At 43.6% G+C, this 19,967-nt stretch overlaps 1 protein-coding gene across 6 annotated transcripts in view; it reads right to left on the minus strand.

Moving 5' to 3' along the window:
• fry.L (FRY microtubule binding protein L homeolog) overlaps positions 1 to 19,967 on the minus strand; it is a 266,400-nt gene that overhangs the window by 147,351 nt on the left and 99,082 nt on the right. The window contains exon 1 of one of the 6 annotated variants that reach the window (XM_018244669.2): positions 11,405 to 12,227. The exons of 4 other annotated variants lie outside the window; for them this stretch is intronic. In XM_018244669.2, the coding sequence (XP_018100158.1) occupies positions 11,405 to 11,477 (73 nt within the window). In that variant the 5' untranslated portion in view covers positions 11,478 to 12,227. 6 annotated transcript variants of the gene reach the window in all.

Consider the following 19,967-nt stretch of genomic DNA (forward strand, 5'->3'; position numbering starts at 1 on the left):
GTTTAAAGGGACACTGTCCTCAAAACACGAAGTTTGTGCCTGAAAACAGCATTTACATTTTAGTAAGGAAAATTAGTTCTAAATGTTTATTTTATAGGTTTACCCTGAAGACTGGAAATGATACAATTGAAATTCCCATGGTCTATAATTGGTTATTTCATGCTACATTACAAATAAAGACATTTAAATATTAGTTTTAAGCTAGAAATTAGTTATTTACAGGATGAAGCTGGGTTAGGGTGCATGTGTCACCCCCCAATGAGCATGCATGATCCAGGACTGAAGACTGAACCTGGCTTGCAAAAATGGCAGACCCATCAAGTACACGTATGCTTTCAATCAATATAAACTTAGAGGCTGGGGCCAAGGGAGGCTGCCCAACATAACCACTAGACAATATAAATTTCACTCTACTTGTCCTTTATAAAGGCGCAGGATACCCCCTTTCCAACACAAGTTCGATGAATATGGAGTTGCAAGGATTGATCAGCTGCAATGAATTTTGCCTTTTTAGTACCCAAGCCAAAAGCTTCTGTCACACATGAAGCTGTAATTCTAGTATGCAAGTACATTCGTGGGCAAAGGTACATAACACAGTATTGTGTTGCAAGTCACTGTTTTATTAACATAGAGTTCATAAAACAATAACTTGCAGCACAGTATTGTGTTACATACCTTTGTCCATAAATGAACAGGGCTTGCGCTGAACATACTTTTTGGCTATTGATTTAAAGGGCATGTAAAGTCTAAAATAGAATAAGGCTAGAAATGCTGTATTTTGTATACTAAACATAAACTTACTGCACCACAAGCCTAATCAAACAAATAATTTATACTTTCAAAGTTGGCTACAGGGGGTCACCATCTTGTAACTTTGTTAAACATCTTTGCAAGACCAAGACTGTGCACATGCTCAGTGTGGTCTGGGCTGCTTAGGGATCATCATAAACAAAGCTGCTTGAGTTCTGCATGGCTGGTAAGTAAGGTGGGGGCTCCAAAGGCTGTTCATAAGTATGATTGTTTCCCTGCTCAGAAGTTAGGGAGCATCTGCCAATTCCTATCCACAGCAGTGAAGGGAGAATTTCACTGCGTACAGTCAGGTTTCTTATAAAAACGGTACACATTTTTTAATTAAAGTATATTGGAGATAGGTTTAGTTTTCATTAAGAAACCACAGAGAACTTGGTTGCCCAGTTTGATCATGTTGCAAGCCCACATGGACACAGTTTCCCCAGTGTCTAGCAAAGGTCACTTAAAATATCACCTTCAACTTTCCTTGGCCTATTTGCCCATGCTATAGCAAATGGAGTAGACCGCAGGCAGATTTCCTGTGTTGTACTGAGTTGAGTTTCATGTGTTGAGTTGGGATTATGTATGGTCACCCTATATCATCTAACTGGCATGTGAGCTGCCAGCACTGTAAAGGCTCATCAGCAGATTGCCGTTTAGAAAGACCAACTGCAATTTGATAGCACAGAAGGTTGGCCTGTTGAAATCGACTATTCATATCCAGACAATATGGCAATATAGTCCATCTTGGCCTTAAAATTTTTTGATATACCATTCTTTGAAAACTGAATATCTGGCCAGAGAAAACTGCCCTGTACCAATTAGAAGCATAGGAATATGAATAAAAGGACAACTTCTGGACGATAGTATAACCATTTGATGCACAAAACCAAGGGCACAAATAACTAAAGTGAACGGATCCCGAGTACAAGGGAAACAAAGACCAAGCTACACGTGAGCATTGGCAGCAGGTCGTTGATCTCTGTAGCTCTATTATCAGGCTCAAACAATAATGAGTTTCCAGGCCCAGATGTAGAACTTACTAACACAATAGAACAACCGTGACATCACTGAACAGTCAACACAAGGCGAGCACATACCAGCTGTGGGGCACAATAGCTGTACAATTGCACATTATTCCCTGCGCACAACACACATACATTCTGCACTTCAGTATAAAGGCAGCAGTGTTCCTATTAAAGCTGATGCCAGAACCGTGGTCATTTGGGGTAATTTGATAAAAGAGGCAATATTAGCACCAGTTTCAGTAACCTACCTTCAACCAGCATGAAGCATTTACCTATTTGAAAGCAAATATCTGACTAATTGGAATGCTTTTAGATTGTTGCTCCAATAAGCAAAGCCTTCTTTACATCCTGTAGTAGTCATGCTGTTTAGCTATTGCCACCTGGCAAATTTTTCACCAGCCTAGTCTAAAATACCAGCTAAATCCGGGGCTAGCATTACAAATCTACACTGGTTCATTGGCGGTAAATTGGTGGTAATACCAGTCCTGGCTCTGGCTGATATTTTACTGGCTACATCAGTGAAATACTGACCAGGTTGTAAACCTACTTTGCAAACATTTATTACATGAAGCCACCTTACTACTGTAGACCAGGGCTGGCAAACATGCAGTCTTCCAGCTGTGTTGGTTTTGGAGGTCCTAGACCAGTGGTGTACCATTGTGGGCCGGCCTGAACCTGCCCAACTGTAAAAAATCTTTGGCTTCCAGTCTGTCAATTTATAAACTTTTGTATGCTCCTCCCCTTTTATGACATCACAACAGGGCAAGGCCGGCACGGGTGCATAACATACCTCCCAAATGTCCCAGGACAGTCACGATTTTGACAGCTCAACTCACAGTCCTGGGTTTGTTTCTAAAATGTCCTGACCTACTCTTTGATCGCCTGCACTGGCGTCAGAAAGAGATACAGTTTCTAACTTAATTCACTTTTGGCAGAGAGCCCAGAATAGATACTTAGATACTTTTGTAACAATTTAAGATAAGCAGGTCTCTTGGGAGAACTTAGACTCACAGCTTAAAGGGCAATTCACATTCATTAGCAAAACTGCAATAACACATAAAAACCACAGAAACGTGTTCAAACTTTCACAACCTGGCAAATTTTGTAAAATGGACATGGTAATTAGGGGGGTGCGGACACAAAAACAGGCATGGTCAAAAAATTTTCACTGCACCCTGTTCGCCAAATCTTTTTGTCCCACTTTCTATTTCCAAAATGTTGGGAGATATGTTATAAATAGAAGGGACAGAGCAGGTTAGGGTTGGGAGGGTGCGGGGTGGGGGTTGGTTGAGGGAAATCTTGACCCGCACATCACTACAGTGAACCCCAACCAGTGACTCCTGAACATGTTTCTCACCAACCCCTTGGATGTTGCTCCAAGTGGCCTTAAAGTAGGTGCATATTTTTGTATTCCAGGCTTGGAATACAGCTTGGCCAAGAGCCTTTGTTCAATAATCAGCAGCTTATCCTAGAGTGACCAATCAAGCAAGACCTTCTGGGACTGGTACTGAGTCCCCTAGGCATTGCCTTTTATGAAGGCCCTGCCTGGCTTCCACATCTAACACAGTGTTCCTCAACCAGTGGATCATGAACAACATGTTGCCCCTTGGATGTTGCTCCCAGTGGCCTCAAAGCAGGAGCTTATTTTTGAATTCCAGTCTTGGAGGAGAGTTTTGGTTGCATAAAACCCAGATGTATAGCCAAACAGAGCCCCCTGTAAGCTGCCAGTCCACATAGGGGCTACCAAAGAGTCATTCATAGCCCTAATTTGGCATCCCCAGAAACATGTTTCATGCTTGTGTTGTTCCCCAATAGTGAAGAGGAAATATTTTTGCCAGGCATGGATCTGCAATGTTTTTCGCGAAACTGCAGCAAAAATTTGCCGCAAACAAAAAAATATAAATGCTGCAAGTCGCTGAGACAAAAAAGTCGCTGCAAGTAAAACCACCCATTGATTTTAACACATTTTGAGTGAGAAATAACTTGAGAAAAAATAGCCATTTTCTTTAATGCATTTGGAGAAAAAGTTGCCAAGCAGGGCCGGAACTAGGGGTAGCCAGAGTAGGCACGTGCCTAGGGCGCAAAGCTGAGGGGGCGCCAGGCACGTACCTGGGTTGGCCCGGCTCTGTTGCCAAGACGAAAAGTCACCGTAAGAAAAAACATCCATTGACTTCAATGCATTTGGAGTAAGAGAAAAAAAACGAAAAAAATTGTTGTATGTCAAAAAGACTTTGTGCTTTGGCATGTTCGCTTCCTTTCTAACTGTGGCTCTAGTCCAATGCCCGGATCCAACTAGGAGTGACTACTGTGGAACAGTAAATATACACTGACAGAACAGTACAGGGCTCAATTGTCTGCTGAATATAATGACCTACACTACTGAGTGGGGCTGCGTGTATCCCCTATTCCCACACCCATGAGTTTTGGATACACAGAAAGCAGATACAAACAAAAAAAAAGGTTTTACTTGAGTAAGTCGTTTGACACATATGTAATTCAGCACTAATAGACGACATTCATGAATCAAGAAGAACCCTGCAGCAGGTTTGTTAACAGTCCCAGTGTCTCGTGGGGGAAGCAGTGGAAAATACATCATGCAGAATGAATGACTTCGCTGTTTTCTCCCATAATGGCACACATATCCTTATGAAAGGTACAAAAAAAAAAAAAGGAGAAACGGTGCAACTAGGTTACTATCACTATACAGGATTTTGCTACAAATGCTTCTAACGTTTGCCCAAGGTATAGCTACCAATGCCTTACGCAAAGGGCAACTAAAACGCAACATGAAATGTACCTACTGTTCCCATGCAAATCACACTTTATTAGCAAGACATAAATACTAAAAAACAAGGAAGTCATTCTGAAACCCTAAAATGCTTTTAAGTAGATTTGCGGACAACCACAACTTTAAAGTTAACAGTAACACTAAAAAATGAATGTTTTAAAGTAATAAAAATATCATGTAGTGTTGCCCTACAGGGTGGCCAATTGTAATAATTAGAAGAAATAAAAGGAGCTGAAATGGAGGGGCAGGCAAGGTAGAGTCCTGCAGCGGGTCGGGCACCCGCGGGTTACCCGCAAAAACCTGCGGGTAGAAGTTCTGGGTGCGGGTATAGACGTGGGTTGGCGGTTCTGGTTTGCGGGTCACGGTTCGGGTCTTCTCAATATCGATTTAGCTCCTGTTTTTCTGATCCGATGATGTCACTTCCGGTTTACGACAGTACTTCCTGATTCTTGATAGTTGGCGGGTTGCGGGTCCGTTTTGTGAATAAGGTACTTGCGGGGCGGGTAGCAGGTCCAATCGAGTAAGAATGTGGGTTGTGGGTCCGGGTTGCTGATTGCAGGTATGGGTCAGGTATGGGTTCCAAAAAATGGACCCGCGCAGAACTCTAACGCAAGGGTTACATTTGCTATAATGTTAATGTTAGCTCCAACCAGGTTCAATTCATCTACTGCCTCTCTTTCAATTGGCTGCCTGGTTGCTAGCTACCAAATAGCTGCTGAAATTCCAAACTGAGCTACTGAACAAAAAGCCAAATCATTCATAAAAAAACAGCAAAAAATATACATCAATTGCAAATTGTGTTAGACTACCATGGCTACATCTTACTAAAAGTAAATTTAAAAGTGATCTACCCTGTTTAAAAAGTATCATTCTGGTTGATTATAGTCTCTGCACCACATGACGGAAACAATGTAACAACTGCATTAAAAAAAAAAAGACAGAGAGAGAGGCAGAGGAAGAACAAAAACACTTATTTATTTATCTATCTGTTATTGATGTTCCTGTTAAATATGTAGAACATAGATAACCTATAATTGGTTATATTGCCTAGTGAAGATTTGATTGGTTAGCTGCAGGAATGGCGTGGAAGGGTGCACACTGTAAGAGCATTGTTTAGTGGATGTGGAAAATGAATAATATGAAAGAGTTGTCAGCCAGGTAGTACAGGCTATTGGCTATTAATAGCCTGTGCTGTTTTCCCTTGGCCCATCTACTTGTCAGGGTACAACATCTGGGGGACATCTGCTGGACCTGAGAAAGGAACCTTTATGGCTGGCCATTTCCATGTATAGGAACAGAGCTAGCTCACTTCTATGTGGAACAACGAGTATCAGCTCAAGGAACCTTTCTGTATACACAAGGGCCAAAACTAACTTTTCTCTGGGATAAGCCAATGTGGCCGGTAATGTTTGTGTTTACAGTATATAAAAGAACACGTGGCAATTCCAAGGAGTAGCAGTGCTGTGTATCAAGAGGTATCCATAGTATGCTTAAATGGAAAAGTCATTTGCAGACTGACCCAGATTGATTTTTATCACCTATAACTACTACATTGATGTTTTATGGTAGATTTACCGCTTAAGTACCAACAGAATGAGTTCTTAGTAGCCATAATTGAGATCTGGCAAACAGCAGCCCTTACATGCCCCTAAATAAAAGTGCCTGCTCAGTACCCAGAATCCTCAGCTAGCTCAAAAGATGTTGAAGTTCATCACAGCTAATAAGGCCTATAGACGAAGCAGAGCTATAAAAATCCTTTGGAGGGCCACAGCTTTTTCATTGGCCCAAAACTGGACAGCCCTGCCTTACTTTAACTCCGAAGACTTCTGAAAGGGTCATAATGAACAGGACCATCTTTACCTCCTGTACTGGGCAATATTTGTATGTTCCATGTATCTGTTGTACAGTGCTGCAGAATATATTTGAACTTTATATAATATAAGTATGGTGGCTGGTGTTGGTGCTGAAACTTTGTTTTTTTTAAGTCACATAACTAGATGTCATTTCATTTGCCTTGGCCTGTGTTTAAGCAGTTGGAGGAAAAAAAACAAGCCCTGGGAATAAAGGTTTTTTCACAATAAACAATTCAAACTCTAATTTTCAGTTTTCAGTCTTAAAGGGATACTGTCATGGGAAAAAATGTTTTTTTTCAAAACGCATCACTTAATAGTGCTGCTCCAGCAGAATTCTGCACTGAATCCGTTTCTCAAAAGTGCAGATTTTTTTATATTTAATTTTGAAATAGGACATGGGGCTAGACATATTGTCAGTTTCCCAGCTGCCCCCAGTCATGTGACTTGTGCTCTGATAAACTTCAGTCACTCTTTACTGTTGTACTGCAAGTTGGAGTGATATCACCCCCTACCTTCCCCCCCCCCCAGCAGCCTAACAATAGAACAATGGATAGGTAACCAAAAAAATACACTTGCCGTTCAGGAATGAAATTTTATATTGTAGAATGAATTATTTGCAGTGTAAACAGTGTAATTTAGAAATAAAAACGACATCATAACAATCATGACTGAATCCCTTTAAATATATCCCACACCCAAAGGTTAAAACAGCTGCTTAATTGTTTGCCTTGATTGTTGCATTAATGCATGAAGCCACTAAAGTCCATAGATAAGCCTGTGTCTTTAAATTTTAACTTTTCAAGTCAAAAGCGAAACTTTTATATATATAGTAGTTCTGAATTCTTCTGCCCTTACATATACTTCTGCTGACGAATTGGTATTTTATGAAACATAATTACAAGTAAAACATTCCCAATACAGAAAACAAGCCCTGTCTGAAATCTGGGCAGTAGAAACATGGGAGAAAGTCTCAAGGCATTTCCTAATCTCAAAATAGTATATATTGTGGAACAGACGTGCAGGCTCGTGGGTTGCTGTATGAGTCCTGGGAAAAGGAAGCACAATGTAGTTGCTTGCTACATTTTAACAGACTAAACATAAAATAATGAATCATAGAATCCAGACATAGTTGTCTTTTGGGAGAAGTTGTCCAACTGGCGCTTACTGCCATGGTATGGCTCCACAGGGCAACAATTTTACATAAAGCATACTGTGCACCCTTGTGAATGTGCAGGTACTCCACCAGTGTCTTTAACAAAAGTGGGAATAATAGTCTTTGAAAAGGGACTGTGGCTATAGGGTAGCAGCTATAGTAGCGAGAGTTGGTGCCTATAGTAACAGTGGGATAATAGTCTCTGGAAAAGGGACTGTGACTGTGGGATAGCAGGTATAGTAGGGAGAGATGGTGCCTATAGTAACAGTGGGATAATAGTCTCTGGGAAGGGAGTGTGACTGTGGGATAGCAGGTATAGTAGGGAGAGATGGTGCCTATAGTAACAGTGGGATAATAGTCTCTGGAAAGGGAGTGTGACTGTGGGATAGCAGGTATAGTAGGGACAGATAGTACCTATAGTAACAGTGGGATAATAGTCTCTGGAAAGGGACTGTGACAGTGGGATAGCAGGTATAATAGGGAGAGATGTTGTCTATAGTAACAGTGGGATAATAGTCTCTGGGAAGGGAGTGTGACTGTGGGATAGCAGGTATAGTAGGGAGAGATGGTGCCTATAGTAACAGTGGGATAATAGTCTCTGGGAAGCGGAGTGTGACTGTGGGGATGGCAGGATATAGTAGGGAGACGATGGTGCCTATATAACAGTGGGATAATAGTCTCTGGGAAGGTGAGTGTGACTGTGGGATTAGCAGGTTATTAGTAGGGAGAGATGGTGCCTATAGTAACAGTGGGATAATAGTCTCTGGGAAGGGAGTGTGACTGTGGGATGGCAGGTATAGAGGAGAGATGGTGCCTATAGTAACAGTGGGATAATAGTCTCTGGGAAGGAGTGTGACTGTGGGATAGCAGGTTATAGTAGGGAGAGATCGGTGGCCTATAGTAACAGTGGGGATAATAGGTCTCTGGAAGGGAGGTGTGACTGTGGGATAGCAGGTATAGTAGGGAGAGATGGTGCCTATAAACAGTGGGATAATAGTCTCTGGGAAGGGAGTGTGACTGTGGGATAGCAGGTATAGTAGGGAGAGATGGTGCCTATAGTAACAGTGGGATAATAGTCTCTGGGAAGGGAGTGTGACTGTGGGATAGCAGGTATAGTAGCGGGAGATGGGGCCTAAAGTAATAGTGGAGATAATAGGCTTTGGGAAGGAACTGTGGCTTTGGGGTAAGATAAAGAAACACTTTATATTTAGGTTTTTAGGTTTTGACAAACTACAGTCCATCAGTTGTTGCTGAAGTTGTAGCAGAAGCCAGTCAGGGGATAATAAGGGCTACATAAAATTAAAAGTGGGCCCCACATTGTCTGTTCTGCCCTATGCCTCTAGCAGTGAGGAAAGTCCTAAATTCACTTATTTCAAAACATTGTCTGTGTATTATGATTTGTGATGAAAGGGATCCATTATCGAGTGTATTATTGGACATACTAAGCGATCCTAAATTAGACCTTATAATATAAAACTGTAGAGGAAAGTATATTGTTAGAATGATGTACATTGTTTTCGACTCTTTTACTATTATCTCCCCCTGAAACCCTACAGTTGTTGTTCCCGGCTAGCAAGGCATGCTGGGAGCGGTAGTTTCCGAACAGTTGGAGGGATACTGGTTTTACATTCACATGCTATAAAAATAGTCTCGTTTGGACAATTACTACTTTATTAACAAATCATGACATTTGCCAGGATAAACACATGAAATAGAAAGAAATGCACTGCTGAGGCTCCGTTCATAGCAATGTCATGCCCTGAATGACCCTCACTCGTAGCTTCTCTGTTGCAGCCCACAGGCCGGGCCCCTGAGCTAACTCATGTATAGACAGTGTGCATTTCTAACATTAGCCACCTAAAGCTTACATCATCATCACTCAGCTTTTTCTTTTATACATTCAGAATTTTATAAACAAATGCAGAAGTGCAATTAGCTGCTGGGTAGTCATATTCAGTTGTTAGGTCAGAACTCCTTGGCCAACACAGCTCTGGACAATGTACTTTACGTGATTAACATTGTTTGTTTAATGCATATAGGCTGCCTAATGCCTATGCTTGGAACATTCTGCTCTTCAGATTTTTTGTTTCCATTGAATGGCCCATCCCTGCCTTAGTCAGCACAGATGGAATTATGATGAAACACAGGGGTGCCCACTCTGATGCCCTACAGCACTTCCTGTACTATAAGTAACAGCACCCACCAACACTTATAAGCTGTACAGCTCAACTGCTTAGGGCTTAGAAATAATCAAATGATGTCATGTGATTATTACAAGGCTCTCCCTGACATCACATAAGGTTCTCCCTGACACCACAAAAGACTCTCCCTGACATCACACGTCTCTACCTGACATCACATAAGGCTCTCCCTGACATCACATAAGGCTCTCCCTGACATCACATAAGGCTCTCCATGACATCACATAAGGCTCTCCATGACATCATAAAAGGCTCTCCCTGACATCACATAAGGCTCTCCCTGACATCACATAAGGCTCTCCATGACATCACAAAAGGCTCTCCATGACATCACAAAAGGCTCTCCCTGACATCACAAAAGGCTCTCCCTGACATCACATAAGGCTCTCCCTGACATCACATAAGGCTCTCCCTGACATCACATAAGGCTCTCCCTGACATCACAAAAGTCTCTCCATGACATCACAAAAGTCTCTCCATGACATCACAAAAGGCTCTCCCTGACATCACATAAGGCTCTCCCTGACATCACATAAGGCTCTCCCTGACATCACATAAGGCTCTCCCTGACATCACATAAGGCTCTCCCTGACATCACATAAGGCTCTCCCTGACATCACATAAGCTCTCCCTGACATCACGTAGGGCTCTCCCTGACATCACGTAGGGCTCTCCCTGACATCACGTAAGGCTCTCCCTGACATCACGTAAGGCTCTCCCTGAAATCATGTAAGGCTCTCCCTGACATAACATAAGGCTCTACCTGAAATCATACAAGGCTCTCCCTGACATAACATAAGGCTCTCTCTGCCACCCCCTCTATACAAGATACAGAAAATGCCCAGGGGTGAGCTGATCCAGAATCACTAAGAATAAGAGTCTTACCCCCATATGTAATAAAAGGCACTACGTTTGCCCAGGTGCAGTAACCCATAGCAACCAATAAGATGTTTGCTTTTAAACAGGTGACCAGTAAATTCTAGGTGCTGATTGGTTGCTATGGGTTACTGCTCCTGGGCAAACTAGGTGCTTTTCATTACATAACCCCTTAAGAGTCGTATTACAATTACATACAGTATTTGCTGCATCCCTGGGCAGAGACAATGTATGAAAGTTGTGTGCCAGTGGGCAATGCTCTGTGCCAGGGTATCAATAACTTGGTATATACCCACACATGCAATTACACAATCTATGCTTAAACCCTTTACACAATACAACAAGTGAACACTGTTTTTATTTGAGAGCACAAGGACAGACAGGAGGAATGAATGATCCAAGTTGGGAATTCTGCCCAAAACACAGGAAAAAATAGCGGCTTATTTCCCGTCAGGTGAAAAAAGTACAATAAATTGCCATGTGCCCAGTCAGAGATCTCCTTTCACCTGTCAAGTCAAGATGAAGGTAAAAAATGAAAGGTAAATGGCTGCCCTGGTTGCTATGGGTTACTGCTGAGTGTTCACTTTTGCATGCATGTTAGTAAATAAGGCCAGTGTTACTGCAGAATGAGTCAGGTGCTCAGCTGGGAAGAAAAAAAAAACCATTGCTGAAATGTGCCATAAAGGGGAAGAATTGAAGGTGCCCCTGATACTCACTGTTATTGCTCCAGGATTTCAGTAAATATTTGATGCTGATCTCAAAGAAGCCCGAGTCCTGCTGGCTGGCCATGTCTTGTATAGAGGCGGGGGGGGAGGTAGAGACGGGCAGGTAAGAGGCTCACACACTGGCAGCGGCTGCTCGGCGGAGGAAATGAAGTCTGAACAACGGCTTCTCCCCTTCCTGGTAGGTAGACACTTCATTAAAAAGGCATGAGATGCTCGTCCTCCGCTCCTCCTTCTGCCTGGGAAATTGGTTCTCCCTCACTGCAGACTCTCAATGGGGCAGCCTCTACCATTGCCGGGCACGGAGGGGGGTGAAGAGTGCGGACCCCTCTTTGTCGAGCGCCTGATTGAGAAGAGGACGGGGTGAATTCAGGCTGCTCTGCTCAGAATGGTTTGTGCGAATTGCTTGGAGCTTTCTGTAGCTGCCGCCTCAGTCCTATTCCACTGGGGGCTGGGAACAGACAAGCTGCATTTACTAGCGCCTCCTCCACAACAATATCCCCGGCGCCCGGAGTGCGGGGAAGCCACAGTAGCGCCTCTGCTCTGTCTCTATCCGTCGGTCCGACTCACTGCGTCACTCACTGCGGTACAGCTGCGCCCGGCTCCTTCTGACGCACCGATAAATAAAGCATCAGTCAGTGGCGGGAGGGAAGCAGCACTTGTCTCTCTCATCTCATTTGTCAACTACTGAGGGAGACTCCTCGCATTGTCCGCGCTCTCTCACCACTTGTCTCTGCTCAACCCAAATATATTACTGCTCCTACTTGTGTCCCCTCATCACTGTCATATCAGGCTATTGCTGCTCTGCAGGATCATGTGACGCCTCTGCACCCCACACAGTCTCCCAGCAATTTATATCTGCTATATATTTATATTTATTATTATACCACATCACTAAACAACCTGCTCTTCTAGGCCACATACAAACATAACTTGTGGTCTCCTCTACACTTGTACCGCTTGTATCTGTATGTCCTGATGGCTGTCCTGCCCTCACATCCAGCTTGGCTTGTCTTTGAGTAATGGGGTTACATCACCTAAATGTACCCAAAAAACTGATATATGTCAGCAACATAGCAGCTATAGTAGGGAGAGATGGTACCTATAGTAACAGTGGGATAATAGTCTCTGGGAAGGGAGTGTGACTGTGGGATAGCAGGTATAGTAGGGAGAGATGATGTCTATAGTAACAGTGGGATAATAGTCTATGGGAAGGGACTGTGACTGTGGGATAGCAGGTATAGTAGGGAGAGATGGTGCCTATAGTAACAGTGGGATAATAGTCTCTGGGAAGGGAGTGTGACTGTGGGATAGCAGGTATAGTAGGGAGAGATGATGTCTATAGTAACAGTGGGATAATAGTCTATGGGAAGGGACTGTGACTGTGGGATAGCAGGTATAGTAGGGAGAGATGGTGCCTATAGTAACAGTGGGATAATAGTCTCTGGGAAGGGAGTGTGACTGTAGGATAGCAGGTATAGTAGGGAGAGATAGTGCCTATAGTAACAGTGGGATAATAGTCTCTGGGAAGGGAGTGTGACTGTGGGATAGCAGGTATAGTAGGGAGAGATGATGTCTATAGTAACAGTGGGATAATAGTCTATGGGAAGGGACTGTGACTGTGGGATAGCAGGTATAGTAGGGAGAGATGGTGCCTATAGTAACAGTGGGATAATAGTCTCTGGGAAGGGAGTGTGACTGTGGGATAGCAGGTATAGTAGGGAGAGATGATGTCTATAGTAACAGTGGGATAATAGTCTATGGGAAGGGACTGTGACTGTGGGATAGCAGGCATAGTAGGGAGAGATGGTGCCTATAGTAACAGTGGGATAATAGTCTCTGGGAAGGGAGTGTGACTGTAGGATAGCAGGTATAGTAGGGAGAGATAGTGCCTATAGTAACAGTGGGATAATAGTCTCTGGGAAGGGAGTGTGACTGTGGGATAGCAGGTATAGTAGGGAGAGATGGTGCCTATAGTAACAGTGGGATAATAGTCTCTGGGAAGGGAGTGTGACTGTGGGATAGCAGGTATAGTAGGGAGAGATGGTGCCTATAGTAACATTGGGACAATAGTCTCTGGGAAGGGAGTGTGACTGTGGGATAGCAGGTATAGTAGGGAGAGATGGTGCCTATAGTAACAGTGGATAATAGTCTCTGGGAAGGGAGTGTGACTGTGGGATAGCAGGTATAGTAGGGAGAGATGGGGCCTATAGTAACAGCGGGGATAATAGTCTCTGGGAAGGGAGTGTGGCTGTGGGATAGCAGGTATAGTAGGGAGAGATGGTGACTATAGTAACAGTGGGATAATAGTCTCTGGGAAGGGAGTGTGACTGTGGGATAGCAGGTATAGTAGGGAGAGATGGTGTCTATAGTAACAGTGGGATAATAGTCTCTGGGAAGGGACTGTGACTGTGGGATAGCAGGTATAGTAGGGAGAGATGGTGCCTATAGTAACAGTGGGATAATAGTCTCTGGGAAGGGAGTGTGACTGTAGGATAGCAGGTATAGTAGGGAGAGATAGTGCCTATAGTAACAGTGGGATAATAGTCTCTGGGAAGGGAGTGTGACTGTGGGATAGCAGGTATAGTAGGGAGAGATGGTGCCTATAGTAACAGTGGGATAATAGTCTCTGGGAAGGGAGTGTGACTGTGGGATAGCAGGTATAGTAGGGAGAGATGGTGCCTATAGTAACATTGGGACAATAGTCTCTGGGAAGGGAGTGTGACTGTGGGATAGCAGGTATAGTAGGGAGAGATGGTGCCTATAGTAACAGTGGATAATAGTCTCTGGGAAGGGAGTGTGACTGTGGGATAGCAGGTATAGTAGGGAGAGATGGGGCCTATAGTAACAGCGGGGATAATAGTCTCTGGGAAGGGAGTGTGGCTGTGGGATAGCAGGTATAGTAGGGAGAGATGGTGACTATAGTAACAGTGGGATAATAGTCTCTGGGAAGGGAGTGTGACTGTGGGATAGCAGGTATAGTAGGGAGAGATGGTGTCTATAGTAACAGTGGGATAATAGTCTCTGGGAAGGGACTGTGACTGTGGGATAGCAGGTATAGTAGGGAGAGATGGTGCCTATAGTAACAGTGGGATAATAGTCTCTGGGAAGGGAGTGTGACTGTAGGATAGCAGGTATAGTAGGGAGAGATAGTGCCTATAGTAACAGTGGGATAATAGTCTCTGGGAAGGGAGTGTGACTGTGGGATAGCAGGTATAGTAGGGAGAGATGGTGCCTATAGTAACAGTGGGATAATAGTCTCTGGGAAGGGAGTGTGACTGTGGGATAGCAGGTATAGTAGGGAGAGATGGTGCCTATAGTAACATTGGGACAATAGTCTCTGGGAAGGGAGTGTGACTGTGGGATAGCAGGTATAGTAGGGAGAGATGGTGCCTATAGTAACAGTGGATAATAGTCTCTGGGAAGGGAGTGTGACTGTGGGATAGCAGGTATAGTAGGGAGAGATGGGGCCTATAGTAACAGCGGGGATAATAGTCTCTGGGAAGGGAGTGTGGCTGTGGGATAGCAGGTATAGTAGGGAGAGATGGTGACTATAGTAACAGTGGATAATAGTCTCTGGGAAGGGAGTGTGACTGTGGGATAGCAGGTATAGTAGGGAGAGATGGTGTCTATAGTAACAGTGGGATAATAGTCTCTGGGAAGGGACTGTGACTGTGGGATAGCAGGTATAGTAGGGAGAGATAGTGCCTATAGTAACAGTGGATAATAGTCTCTGGGAAGGGAGTGTGACTGTGGGATAGCAGGTATAGTAGGGAGAGATGGTGTCTATAGTAACAGTGGGATAATAGTCTCTGGGAAGGGACTGTGACTGTGGGATAGCAGGTATAGTAGGGAGAGATGGTGCCTATAGTAACAGTGGGATAATAGTCTCTGGGAAGGGAGTGTGACTGTAGGATAGCAGGTATAGTAGGGAGAGATAGTGCCTATAGTAACAGTGGGATAATAGTCTCTGGGAAGGGAGTGTGACTGTGGGATAGCAGGTATAGTAGGGAGAGATGGTGTCTATAGTAACAGTGGGATAATAGTCTCTGGGAAGGGATTGTGACTGTGGGATAGCAGGTATAGTAGGGAGAGATGGTGCCTATAGTAACATTGGGACAATAGTCTCTGGGAAGGGAGCGTGACTGTTGGATAGCAGGTATAGTAGGGAGAGATGGTGCCTATAGTAACAGTGGATAATAGTCTCTGGGAAGGGAGTGTGACTGTGGGATAGCAGGTATAGTAGGGAGAGATGGTGCCTATAGTAACAGTGGGATAATAGTCTATGGGAAGGGACTGTGACTGTGGGATAGCAGGTATAGTAGGGAGAGATGGTGCCTATAGTAACAGTGGGATAATAGTCTCTGGGAAGGGAGTGTGACTGTAGGATAGCAGGTATAGTAGGGAGAGATAGTGCCTATAGTAACAGTGGGATAATAGTCTCTGGGAAGGGAGTGTGACTGTGGGATAGCAGGTATAGTAGGGAGAGATGGTGCCTATAGTAACAGTGGGATAATAGTCTCTGGGAAGGGAGTGTGACTGTGGGATAGCAGGTATAGTAGGGAGAGATGGTGCCTATAGTAACATTGGGACAATAGTCTCTGGGAAGGGAGTGTGACTGTGGGATAGCAGGTATAGTAGGGAGAGATGGTGCCTATAGTAACAGTGGATAATAGTCTCTGGGAAGGGAGTGTGACTGTGGGATAGCAGGTATAGTAGGGAGAGATGGGGCCTATAGTAACAGCGGGGATAATAGTCTCTGGGAAGGGAGTGTGACTGTGGGATAGCAGGTATAGTAGGGAGAGATGGTGCCTAGAGTAACATTGGGACAATAGTCTCTGGGAAGGGAGTGTGACTGTGGGATAGCAGGTATAGTAGGGAGAGATGGTGCCTATAGTAACAGTGGATAATAGTCTCTGGGAAGGGAGTGTGACTGTGGGATAGCAGGTATAGTAGGGAGAGATGGGGCCTATAGTAACAGCGGGGATAATAGTCTCTGGGAAGGGAGTGTGGCTGTGGGATAGCAGGTATAGTAGGGAGAGATGGTGACTATAGCAACATTGGGATAATAGTCTCTGGGAAGGGAGTGTGAGTGTGGGATAGCAGATATAGTAGGGAGAGATGTTGCCTATAGTAGCAGTGGGGATAATAGTCTCTGAGAAGGGACTGGATAGTGATCAGGTGACTGAGCAGTGATAAATTACTGGCATGTAATAATACTTGTGTCATTTATATTTCCTGTCAGACATTAGTCATAGACATTTTAGCAGTGAATGTTCCTCTGCCTTTCAAATCTTTAGAGCTATGGCACAGAAATACATTGATGTAAACAGACAGATGATGGTTCTTTTATGGATGCGGGGAGCTTTGTTGGACCATATAAATTTCATAACCTTACTTTGAAATTTTTTGAGGTCAGATTGTGGGACCACCGCTGGAAGGGTACGGAAATAATATAGAACTTTAGGGAGTATTGTCATCTTAATTCCATTCATTTTCCCGATCCAAAATATTTGATATCTGTTCCATTCTTGCATCAATTTTAGTAGGGAGGAATACAGTTTAGGATAATTATACTGATAAAGTCGTGCATAATTTGCTGACACATTAACCTCTAATACTGAAAAATATTGAATACACCATTTCAAGTTAAGTTTCAGTAATTTTACTATCTTGTGAGGAAGAAAGAAATTGAAGGCTTCAGATTTATCATGGGTAACAGTCCAGATATAGAACCAAACGTATCAAGTAGGTTGTAGAGGTAAGTAAGAGATACTGTATATAGTGACATAATAAGTTAGGTTGAAAGAGACACACGTCCATCAAGTTCAACCAACTCTTTTTAACCTGCCTAACTGCTAGTTTAGGGGTTGGGTAACCAGCAAAGTGACATTGTCTGCAAACATGCATATCTTATGATGAGTATTATTGACCAGAACCCTGTGAATTTTATCACATCTAATTAAGGAAGCTAGGGGTTCTATGGCCAAATAAAATAAAATGGGTGAAAGTGGACATCCTTGGTGAGTGCCTCTGTATAGAGAAAAGGGTGGTGAATAAAAATCCTTTATGAACGCTGTTGGTGATCGATACAATGCTTTTATTTAGGTTAGAAAATGTGGGCTGCAGCCCCATTTTGGTAGTACATAGTGTAAATACGGCCATTGCCATAAATTAAATGCAAACTGCTTGATGCATAAGACACATTTTGGGTTCATATAGCAACATAAGTCTGTAAAACCATATCTACCAACAAGATATTTGTTTCAATTACTGTAATGTCTAGTTACTATGGGTTACTGGACAGGGCCCTGTGTTACACATAAGCCACTTGAATTGCCAAAGTTCACAAACCAAGTATCTAAAACGGAAATCAAACATGAGCTTCCCTGAGTCATAGCCCAGTGATCAGACCATTGAGCTGTTCCTCGTTCCTAGGAGGTTATGACACCCTATTCACTCCCTCACATACAGGCACAGACCATATATTGCAGCACAGATGGAGAAATTGCTGGACCATCACAGAGAAGCCAACGGACGTGTCCCACAGGGAGAGAACTAACATGCTCAGCATAGAAATATGACTCAAAGTGACCCACAGCTATTCTGAAAGACATAGAAGCAAACTCCTTACAATCAATAGAACACGGGTTTCATATTCCATAAAAATCTATGTGTAGCAGTTAAAATTGACCCAATGCAGCTGATGATCAATACGTACATTGCAACACGCTGCTCCTGATGCAGCAAACAGAGATATTGCATTTGCAACAGCTGAACTGCTACTCATAGAGAAGGGCACTAATGTGTGAATTTTGTGGCAATTTAAAGAATCAGAATTTGTCTTTAGCCCTTTGAAAATATATCCTATACACTTGGCTGCTGACATGCCTAGCCTAGGGCCATACTGTGTGCACATCTTAAGGTGGCCATAGATGCAGACATCGCCAAATGAGCAGATCTCTCCCCAATATGCCCACATTGAAGTGGGCGACATCGGGCTTATTCGATCGTGGGCCCTAGGACCTAACAATCGGATCATAATGAATTCGAAACAGGTGGTTGGATCGTGGGACCACATACACACATAGATACGGCCACGATCCAACGGGATTTTTTAACCTGCCTGATCGAGATCTGGCCGACTTTCAGCCAGATATCAATCAGGGAAGCCCGTCGGATAGGCTAACACACGGACCATTAAGCTGCAGCTTTTATCGGCCCGTGCAGACTCCACAGCAATGTGTCTGTGGGACCCTCATTGGCCTGCCAATATAAACACAGTCCTTTATTTTTGGGAACCTTTGTATACGGTGTGAAAGTTTTCAATGCTGGAATAAACAGAAGAGACCTGCTGGACCAACACCCACCCTGTTGCCCCTGCCAATCGATAACATAACCAGCGGCAAAACAACAGCACATCGGGCCCCCTGCAAAAAAAATCTTTGGAGGGGCTTAGGCAAGCAGCAGCCCTTACCCATCCCACCAACTCTATACTGTACAGTCTGCATATATGGTTCTATTTCTCAACAATGGCTACAGCTACTTATCACGATTGTGAGAGTAATCACACCTCGACCATGGAAACAGTCTTAATTCGAATATTCGCTAGCTAAAACCTGCCGAGTTCACGTACAAGTCAATAGCAGAGGTCCGTTGAGTCATTTGGAGATGTTAATAGCCTTCCTGACATCCAGGGTTTGTTTTCCAGAGAAAAACTCAATTTGCACAATTCGAATACGATTAAAATTTTTGGGTCGGAACCATTTTATGGATTATTAGACATTCAAATTTTTTCTTAAATAACTTCCCAGTCAAATTCTGAGTATATTCGAATTAAAAAAATTCATATGAATTCAAAATTTGACCATTGATAAATGGACCTCTATAGATACAGGTCCAGACTTGTTATCTAGAATGCTTTGCACCTGGGAGTTACCTTTCTGTAATTGGAATCACCATACCTTAAGTGTAATGGCCAGGAGATTTCGTCCCTCACAATAAGGGTCAGGGCACATGCTCAGATTCGGGGAGATTAGTCCCCCGGCGACAAATCTCCTCTTCTTCGGGGCAGCTAATCTCCACCCAAACTGCCTCCCGCCAGGTAGAATGTAAATGCCATCCCACTGGCGATTTACATTCTAGCCGACGGGAGGCAGTTAGGGGAGATTAGTCGCCCCAAAGAAGAGGAGATTTGTCGCCGAGGGACTAATCTCCCTGAATCTGAGCGTGTGCCCTGACACTATATCTGCATGCCCATGGGCAACTGATCTACCTGAATTGCTTTTCCACCAGTTTGAAATCACACGTGCCTCTCCATTTTTTAGCAATGCTTGTGCTCTCCCACCGACGATTTTTTATATGTTAGTCGCCCCAAGGTTTGCAGATATACAGTATAGTGGACCACTAAATCTCCCCATCTATTAACCTAAAGCTGCCCATAGATGCACAGATATGATCGTTTGAATCCTCGAACGATCGGACTTCCCTATCTCCAGACCTGCCACTAACCATTCGGATCAAATAAAGTAGAAAAGAACAGATCAGCCGATGTTCT

Source organism: Xenopus laevis, chromosome 2L, assembly GCF_017654675.1.
Source record: "Xenopus laevis strain J_2021 chromosome 2L, Xenopus_laevis_v10.1, whole genome shotgun sequence".
NCBI classification, from domain to species: Eukaryota; Metazoa; Chordata; class Amphibia; order Anura; family Pipidae; genus Xenopus; species Xenopus laevis.